Raw genomic sequence first — 10,735 nt, forward strand, 5'->3', positions numbered from 1 at the left:
GGAAGGGGAACCACCCACCACTCGCCAACAACAAGGACGGTAGCATTAAGCGACTAAAATCTCTCGTGAAGAAACTGGATAAAGAACCCGGTTTGCTGTCCAAATACGATGCAATAATAAAAGATCAATTATCGGAAGGAATTGTTGAACATGCGGAAGAGAGCCAAAGGGGAAGGAATATTATATCCCTCACAAACCGGTCGTACGTGAGACAGCAGAGAGTACCAAAACCCGAATTGTATATGATGCTTCGGCACGTCCAAGTGAGAGAGCTCCTGCGTTAAATGAGTGCTTAGAGCCAGGCCCAGCACTGCAAAACCAATTATGGAGTATTCTCGTGAAGAATCGATTCCACCCGGTAGCTCTATCCGGCGGCAGGCCTTTTTGCAAGTCCGAATAAGGAAAGATGATCGCGATGCGTTACGCTTTCATTAGCTGAAGGACTTGACAACAAGAGAAGTGGAGACATTGAGATTCACAAGAGCATTATTCGGCCTTTCCACGTCTCCATTCTTATTGGGGGGAGTCATCGAGCAGCACCTCCAGAACATGCAATCAGTCTTTCCGAATGAGGTCGAGGAAATACGACACAGCCTTTATGTGGACGACCTCATATCGGGAGGCAACACGCTTGAGGAGACCGAGAACCTGAAGAAATCGTGTGTGACCATCTTCAGTGAAGGGAAATTTGAACTACACAAGTGGCATTCAAATAATCCGAAGCTTGAATTGGAACCAGAGCCCTTTGAACAAGTTGAAACAAGCTATGCGAAAGAGAAATTAGGAGTAAAAGCTGGAGAAACAAAGTTGCTTGGCGTGCCTTGGGATAAGAATACGGACAGTATCAAGGTGAACTTTCCAGAGCCGTTGAAGGAAATCACGAAACGAAATGTCCTCGGTAACATCGCCAAGATATATGACCTCTTGGGAATTGTATCGCCCACAACATTACAGGGAAAATTGATCTATAGAGAAATCTGTGACGAACGGATGTCTTGGGACAAAGAATTAAACCCGGAATTGCTCGCCAAATGGATTTCATGAGAACTAAACCGACCGAAAGAAGTTGAAATAGCGAGGAGTCTTGTTAGATATCAGGAGGAAATCGATGCAATTGATCTACATGCCTTCGGCGATGCTAGTGGTAAAGGAGTGTCATCAGTCGTCTATGCCGTCACAAGGCAGCCGTCAGGTGTCAGCCAAGGTATCGTGGCGTCGAAGTCAAGACTCGCAAAAAAGGGTTTAACCATCCCAAGACTCGAACTCATCGCGGGACATATGTCAGCAAACTTGCTCCACAACGCAAGGGAAGCATTGATGGGTTTTCCATTCCGAAATACATTCAGTTGGCTAGATAGCACAGTGGTCCTCCACTGGATTCGGGGAAACGGCAAGTACAAACAATTTGTCAGTCATCGCGTTCATAAGATCCAGGAAAAGGACTATATACAGTGGAGGTATGTCAGTTCAACTGAAAATCCAGCGGACCTCGGAAGCCGGGGAGGCAAGGTTGACGAGTTATCTGAGACGTGGTTCAAGGGACCATCGTGGTTAATAGACGAAAACGAGTGGCCTGAAGACATAATAACCAGCCCAAGCAAAGAATCGCTAGCCGAAGCTAAAGTTATCAAGGAAGTCCTAGCTGTAGCAGTGGAATTGGAGCAAGATGATCTGGATAAGCTTATTGAGAAATGGGATCTTTAGAAGACCGTTCGAATCACAGCGTGGATTACGAGATTCACCAGAAATTGTCGGATGAAACAAAAGGTAACCGGCCCTTTGACTACAGAAGGCATGAACGAACAGCTCGAGTTCTGGATTAGAAGAGACAGTCGCGACATGAAGGAAAGGAAAAATTCGAAGAGGACAAGCTCCAACTAAATCTTCAATTAAACGAACGAGGTATCTATGAATGCAGAGGAAGAGTGCAAGGAGACTATCCTATTTATGTTCCTGAAGAAGACGTAGTTGCCGAGAAATTAGTTCTGCATGCACACTCGCAGACCCTAGATGGAGGAGCCTTACTGACAATGACTAAAATCAGGGAAAAGTATTGGATACCGCGATTGAGGCGACTGACGAAACGGCTGATACGCAAGTGCCACGGGTGTAAAAGATTCCAGGTTAAGGCGTACGCAGATCCTCCGACAGCTAACTTGCCTCTCGAAAGAACCACCGGTTCGACACCATTCCAAGTCATCGGAGTTGACTTTGCGGGACCAATCAGATATTTAAGTAAAGCAAAGAAAGAGAAGAAGGCTTACGTAGCGTTGTATGCTTGTAGTTTAACTAGGGCAGTTTATCTCGAACTATTGCCAAATCAAAGTACAGATGAGTTTTTACTCAGTTTGAAGCGATTTATCGCAAGGAAGGGACGTCCAGAAAAGGTATTTTCGGACAATGGCAAAACCTTGTTGGCTACTGCAAAATGGCTACGAAGAGTTCAAAAGGATGAGAAATTCAACAGTTGGTTAGCAAAACAAGATATCAAGTGGAAGTTCAACTTAAGCCGCGCCCCTTGGTGGGGCGGACAATTCGAGCGATTAGTCGGCGTAATGAAACAAGCACTCTACAAATCAATCGGACAAGGAAACCTACGCTGGAAAGAGTTAGAAGAAGTACTGCTCGACGTCGAAACCACAATCAACAACCGACCGCTGACATACGTAGAGGATGACGTTCAGATGCCGATATTAACTCCAAATTCGATGCAGTTCGTGCAGCAAATCCAACTGCCTGAAGAAGAACCTGCTGGAGTGGAAAATGTTGAACTTCGAAAACGTGCAAGGTATTTGAGAAGATGCAAAGATGTCGTTTGGGCCAGATGGACAAACGAATACATAAAATCATTACGAGAAAGACACAAACTAAACATAAGACGAAGCAGATGACGGCGAAGCCAGGTGACGTGGTTCTAATAAAAGGCGACGAACGAAACCGAGGGAAGTGGAGAATTGGGATAATTGAATCATTCATTATTGGAAGAGACGGAGTGGTCAGAGGAGCAAGATTACGAGCTGGGAAATCCTATATCGAACGAGCGATGCAACATCTCTTCCCCATGGAGTTATCATGCGACAAGAACCAAATTGATGATATTGGACCCAACGAAGAACGGGAAGTTTTTTACAGAAGATCTTCGAGAAATGCGGCAGCAAAGGCGCGTGAACGTATTGCGAACATCGCCAGAGATGAATTAGACGAATTGGACTAAAGAACATTTAGCATACACTAAAGAAACATTTACACTGAGTTAATTGTTCCGTACGCAATTTATTGTGATATATTTGCCTTGTTACAAGCCAAATAGGGGGAGAGTGAAGTAAATTACGTAGTACCAGCGAAAAGACTCCCCGAGCGGGGAATGAGACGGGAGGAAAAAGTTCGAAAACACATGCACGAAGCGAGAACGAAGCGAGAACGCATATGTAGTAGCTATCGACCTTATGTAAATTGTTTTTATTATTATATTATTTTGAATTGTGATTGTGTTGTGAAGACCCGTTTCCAACAAAACGTTTAACTTGCAAAATGGTCCGAGTTTTGCCTTCAAGGGCAAATTAATTTAATGGTACCCTATTAATGTGTTCTTGTTTGTTTATATGACCAACATTTATCTTACTCTGCCATAATTACGGCTCGTTCAGCTTTGTCAAGTAACTTAAAGTGCATATGACATGATTACCATTTTTTCACCAAAAATTCGCAAAAATCAGGCGATTCATCATTCCCCGATCGGATGAATACTTCTAAAGATATTTTGGATCAAACATGCCAAAATTGGGTTTTTTCAATAGTTGGCCGGGAAAAAAGAGTCTGAGAACTAACTAGGGTTTTGACATGACGTCATACCGGGCAGGCAAGAACATCGATTAGTGTCATATTACAATAAATATATGTCGTATGCGTAAAAAATTTGTATACTTTGCGTTGCAAAATGCCCGCTTGATGTGTCGTATACGGTTGTGCCAACACACCAGATGCTTAAAATTAAATGTGTAATGGAGATTTGCAGATTGAGAAATGGGTAGACGTCGTTAAATTCAAGCGCGCTGGATGGGAGCCATCACGTGAAAGCCATGTTTGCTCCAAGCATTTTAAGTCTGATGACTTTTTGGGAATTTGCGTGGTTTAGAACAACACACATTACCTCGACTGAAGAGAAACGAAATTGGGGTTACCCCGTATCCAACGATGCAAATTGTCTGCGAGATCTGCAAGGGCGATTCGACGTAAAGTGAAAGGTTACAGTCACTCATGTTTTACATATTTATCGAGAAATTATGTCGGTAATTCATTAGGGTTGGACATTCTAAATGCCCTTTTAGATTATGAGAGAAAGCGCGTCCCATAGTGAGGAATCAGAACCATCTGTTACAACAGATTGGGACACTGGTGCAAAGAGCAAATTGTTTATAAGACCACAATGATATTGTTTACATTGCTATATAGCCTTGGGGTTGTTTCCATGAACACTGGTTCTCATATCAGAGGAATACATAGAAGTTGTCCAAAAATGAGGCCACTGGGACAAAGTGTTACCAGAGAATTCATTACCAACCTGTGTCCATAGTTATGATGTCTTACATTTAAGAAATAGAAAACATTTTCCGTGTTTCTATACAGTTATAGAAACACGCGTGGGAGTTTGGGAGAACGAGAAATAATCAGTGGGAAAGCGAGCCCATAGGGCGAGTTTTTCCACGTTATTTCGAGTTCTCCCAAACTCCCACAAGTGTTTCTATTTAACAATTAGACAACGAGTCCGAGTTGTCTATGAGCGAATAGTCAACGAAGGCGAAGCCTGAGTTGACTATTCGCTCATAGACAACGAAGGCGAGTTGTCTAATTGTTTTAGTATACACCCTGTACCTAGATATATTAATTTCGAGAAAATAATCAATACACCGCAATCACACCGAAAAATAATTCAATTTTTTACGGTCGCGCTAGCGAAATTTTCCCAACCGTGCACCATCACGAATAGACGATGGTTGAGTAGCCAATCAGAATGTAGGATTTGTAATAGACGATAGTCGGGTGTATACTAAAACTGTATAGAAACACAGGAAAAAATGTTTTCTATTTCTTTTATAATATAACTCAATATAAAGATTTTGTACAAATATTATAATTCGATTCAATTACAAATTCTCATTACATCGCTTCGCTTGTCAAGTTCGGCGGGAAAATTCCCGTGTTTCTATACAGTTATAGAAACACGCTTCTCGACCAATCAGCACGCGCGTACTATAAATGTTATATCATAAAAATAAACGTTACATGCTGGTGTTTTATTAATATTTATTTATAATATTACATGTTTATTGATATATAATATATAAAGCTATAATAATGTTACATGTTGGTTCTTTATATATATTTAATATATCTATTTTTCAACAAAGAGTGTTAGAACTTACTGCTTTAACACTTTTTGTTCCAGTGGCCTCATTTTTTGACAACTTCTATGTATTCGTATGAGAACCAGTGTTATGGAAAAAACTATACAGCAATGTAAACTATGTCTTATAAACAATCATTTACTAATAATGTATGAGTCGACTAGCTCAATTTTGGTGTTTTTACATCTCAAATTGAAATAAGAAAAATTAACCTATAAATGTTCTGTTCTTTTGTTCCATGGGCAATTTGCAACAAACTTCTTAGAATGAGATGTGCTTTCTTTCATTCTCTCATATATAAAGAACCAACATGTAACATTATTATAACTTTATATATTATATATCAATAAACATGTAACATTATAAATAAATATTAATAAAACACCAACATGTAACATTTATTTATGTAAGACATCATAACTATGGACACAGGTTGGTAATGAATTCTCTGGTAACACTTTGTCCCAGTGGCCTCATTTTTGGACAACTTCTATGTATTCCTCTGATATGAGAACCAGTGTTCATGGAAACAACCCCAAGGATGTATAGCAATGTAAACAATATCACTATGTCTTATCACCTCTATCAACTGTGGTCTTATAAGTTATAAACAATTTGCTCTTTGCACCAGTGTCCCAATCTGTTGTAACAGATGGTTCTGATTCCTCACTATGGGACGCGCTTTCTCTCATAATCTAAAAGGGCATTTAGAATGTCCAACCCTAATGAATTACCCACATAATTTCTCGATAAATATGTAAAACATGAGTGACTGTAACCTTTCACTTTACGTCGAATCGCCCTTGCAGATCTCGCAGATAAGTTCATCTGTTTTTCGACCGCAATTTGCATCGTTGGATACGGGGTAACCCCAATTTCGTTTCTCTTCAGTCGAGGTAATGTGTGTTGTTCTAAACCACGCAAATTCCCAAAAAGTCATCAGACTTAAAATGCTTGGAGCAAACATGGCTTTCACGTGATGGCTCCCATCCAGCGCGCTTGAATTTAACGACGTCTACCCATTTCTCAATCTGCAAATCTCCATTACACATTTAATTTTAAGCATCTGGTGTGTTGGCACAACCGTATACGACACATCAAGCGGGCATTTTGCAACGCAAAGTATACAAATAATTGACGCCTACGACATATATTTATTGTAATATGACACCAGTCGATTTTCTTGCCTGCCCGGTATGACGTCAAAACCCTAGTTAGTTCTCAGACTCTTTTTTCCCGGCCAACTATTGAAAAAACCTAATTTTGGCATGTTTGATCCAAGATATCTTTAGAAGTATTTATCCGATCGGGGAATGATGCATATCATTCGAATCGCTTGATTTTTGGAAATTTTTGGTGAAAAAATGGTAATCATATCATATGCACTTTAATAGACGTTAAATTTATCGAAACTATACAGTAACCACTCAACCATTCATTGTTCGCTTCATGAAAGCAGTGTTTAATGCGAGAAAGCCAGCCGCCAAGTATGACGAAACATGGAATGTTAATGTCGTTTTAGATTATTTAAAAGGAATGTTCCCTGCTGCTCAGTTATCTTTAAAAGACATTTTCTTAAAGCTTGTCATGTTAGTTGCCCTCACGTCGGGTCAACGATGTCAGACCTTGACTTTTCAGGATCTTCAAAGTATGAGGAAAACAGAAACTATTATGAATTTCATCTTACCACTCATCTAAAACAGAATCGGCCTGGTAATACGTTCTCAACCTTTTATGCAGGGAAATATCAACAAAAAGAGCTGTCCGTCTATAACATGCTTTGGAGACTTATTTGAGTAGAACTTTGAAACTAAGGAAGGCCACATCTATAAAATTACTAATTTCTTCGGTGAAACCACATGGTTCTAAAGCATGTGGGTTGTTCATTGGTCTCTGTGTTTCCCAAATTCTATAACAACCTATTAATGGTGATAATCTATTCAAAATGCTGTGATACAATAGATTGTCCGAGTTTTGCACTTTTATAGGCTTTGTCCACCATTGCTAAAGTCTCATGTTAACCGGAAGTACGTAACTACGGTTTGGTAGAATTATCATCAAACTTCAACTTGAGGTGAGTTTCGAATTATCACTTGTTTTGGATTTTACCAAAGAATCGTTATATGAAGACCTCGGCACTGTCTTAAAGTAGAAAAATCTGGACGATTTGATCGATAAATTCGAAGGTATATCGATACTACATATTATATGAATAATGATTTTCTATTTAAGTATGTTCTAGGAAGATTACTTTCCACTGTTTAATTACAGCATAGGCTTGTTTCTGCCTGTACTTTTACGAAATATACTATAAAACAAACGCAGGTAAAATGACTGTTTAAGTTAAATAATTTCTAACATATAGTCTCTAACACATGCCTGCTCTGCATATGTTTAAATACTAATGCATGCCATGCACATATTTAAATTCTAATGCATGCCATGCATATATTTAAATATTCTATAACCAACTTTATTATATTGCACGCGGTCTCGTGACTAAAACGGCGTGCGCTGATTGGTTCTTTGCCGGTCTGGAATCCCCCAGTATTGGACCGATGCCGTAAAATGCTGCAGCGCATTGTATAAATAAATAAACTAAATACTGTATGCCATATAATAAACCGAAAAACATTAACCGAATATGTTCGGTCCGTCCTGGAAAAATATCAGACCGAGGTCTTTTATGTACGGACCTCGCTATCGCTCGGTCTGTACTGTCAAGACCTCGGTCTGATATTTTTCTAGTACGGACCTCAAATTCGGTTAATAAGTGGTATATATAAGCTTAAAATACCTTGCTGGGCTCGATCACCAATAACTTGCTAAGAACTAATTGTTACTTATGAGAAATATATTGCAACATGATCTACTGTTGTTAGTTAAAAGCAGAGTTAGCAATCAAGATTCCAGAATCCTTGACAGCTGACATGTGATTGTGAATGATATGAAAGAGTAAGTCACTGAGGATGGAAAAGGTCTGTTATCTTTCTAATATATTTTGGCAGTGGCGATACATTTCAATTATGTTTGTGGACAAATCAATAACCTCTACTAATGAGAAAATATTAATCAATTATTGCCATATTCCTGTTTTATCATTACCAGAAATTTGCGACATGATAATTTGCATGTATACTAATTTGCATTTAACTTTCAGCATAATGGCCTTCAACTTTTACTATAAAATACATTAGGTAATTATACAAAACTTAAAAATGCCGTTGCCCTAGACCTTGCCCACTGTTTGCCGACCTCTAGATCGGTAGAGCAGCTGTTTAGAAACGTTTTGGTGACAGGATTTTTTAGCTTGGGCATTTCTGCATTCTGCCAAATTTAAAGATATATTGCTCAAAGTTTTGTCCGTGTTCTGTCCACGAACTTTTAAAATCGCTCACATTGATTCGAATATTTCGATTCAGATAGTTAATAAATTGACGTATAATGTACCAAAAAAATTGTTGAAGATATTGTCTTTCGTATTTTTGTATAAACTTTCTTGTACGGCTCGGATTTTTACTGCAATCACTTTAAAAAATATTATTAGTCTTATCTGTAACTTGAATAATACGAAGGCTATATACCCATTTGTTCACAATCATTTGGCCGAACGTAGAAATACCTAAGGTAAGTAATTCGATCATTAAAACGTTGGGAAACGGCTGTTTTATTGATCCAGAGGTCGGCAAACCGTGGGCAAGATCTAGGTCAACGGCATTTTTAGATTTTGTGTATTTACTATATGTATTTAATAGTAAAAGTTGAAGGCCATTATGCTGAAAGTTAAATGCAAATTAGTATATATGCAAATTATCATGTCGCAAATTTCTGGTAATGGTCCAGTAATCTTGTAGGCAAAATGGTTAGGTAAGTTGAAATGATTACTAATTAATTGTATTAATGAGAAGCAACTGACGTTAAGTTATAATGGTTCTCACCCTCCTGCCTGATTACCAGGTAAAACGTCTACAATGTTTGCAAAATGCATGTGCAGCTTTTGTACTTGGTAATTATGTAAATACAAATGAAGTTCTTAAATTAAGATAGTTGCTTGTATTTGAAAGAAGATCAAGAGTTAAATCTTCTCAAGCTTGTTCATAAATCATTGTATAATGTGACCATATCTGAGAATCTTAAATTGTAACTTTATGTTGTTAATAATTGTTGAGTCTAGTATAGTATAATGTTTAATCAACAACGCCTAGTTATTGTACAAGCTTATATAGTCATGCATCTAATAATATTAATATGCTAATTATTCCCAATCCTACTGTTATGTTAATACTTTAGTGTTAGTAATGTCTAATAGTTACTACAATAATTACAATTTAAGATCTGCTGTGGCTCCTGTAATTTATATTCCAATTAAAGCCCTGGCACCTTTCAAGATATGGCTGCAAAGACTTTTAGTCGGCTTCCTATTGACATTAGTAAAATTGAACATTTCTCGATGTTTGCTAACGCATTTAAAACTAACTTTTTTGCAAAAGCTAAAGTTCGCCTTGAACAAAGGAATCTTTGTTGATTTTATAGTATACTCAGGCCAACATTTTTATATATTGTACTTCTTAATTATTACTCAATTAACTTCTTAATTAGATACTTATTTATCATATTGCAAATAGTTCAGTTATAAGCATGAACATTTTGAATAGTACAGTGACTTTTTGGGTGTCTGCATATTAAAACTTTAATGCAGAAAATATAGTGAAAAAGTGGACTTAACACATGAGAGTTGTTTCTAGTTGTAAAATATTTACTTCTATCCATTGGAAATGAACAATTTAATTGAGAATATTTTCTTGGATGAAATAATAGTGTTTATTATATGGATGGGGATATTTTATTGAGAACTAAAACACTCGTAAAACTCATACGTCACTACATCCGGGACCAGGTGTGCGTATTTTCCGTATGTCACGTTTAGGGGTGACTTAACGAGTTTCCAAAATTTTCCCGCCATTTTCTTTGTTGTTGTGAAAATACAAATGGCCTTTGGTTAATATAAAACGAAATTAACGTTAGAAATACACACAAAAACACATAAGATATCCTTAGATAAGGAAAAATTAGTCTACTTTAATGTTTAGGTTATAATTTAAAAAATATTTGCTTTTATAATGGTCTTCCGCGCTAATTTTCTTGTCGCCTTTGTGTGTATTTTTTCACTCATAATTTAGTCCATATAATAAACAGAACATTACACGGTTTGCTCGAAGATATGGATCGCTGCACTCACTCATGAGATATTGTTCTTGCCACTCAAACATAAAATCCATATCTTCTTGCAACCGTGTAGTATCCTCTATGTATTACATGCAGTATATGTA

At 37.9% G+C, this 10,735-nt stretch overlaps 1 protein-coding gene across 1 annotated transcript; it reads left to right on the forward strand.

Annotated features, from left to right (window-relative positions):
• Positions 1 to 2,030: 2,030 nt before the first annotated feature.
• On the forward strand, positions 2,031 to 2,891 carry LOC114533527. Its single transcript, XM_028555061.1, has one exon. The coding sequence runs from the start codon at positions 2,031 to 2,033 to the stop codon at positions 2,889 to 2,891; it is 861 nt and encodes a 286-aa protein (XP_028410862.1).
• The last annotated feature ends 7,844 nt before the right edge of the window (positions 2,892 to 10,735 follow it).

This window comes from Dendronephthya gigantea, unplaced genomic scaffold, assembly GCF_004324835.1.
Source record: "Dendronephthya gigantea isolate DGI-Jeju-01 unplaced genomic scaffold, DenGig_1.0 000002F, whole genome shotgun sequence".
In the NCBI taxonomy this organism is placed as follows: domain Eukaryota; kingdom Metazoa; phylum Cnidaria; class Anthozoa; order Malacalcyonacea; family Nephtheidae; genus Dendronephthya; species Dendronephthya gigantea.

Excerpts from the sequence above, each read along its gene's own strand:
- LOC114533527 (XM_028555061.1), top strand. The coding sequence starts at position 2,031 with ATGACTAAAATCAGGGAAAAGTATTGGATACCGCGATTGAGGCGACTG.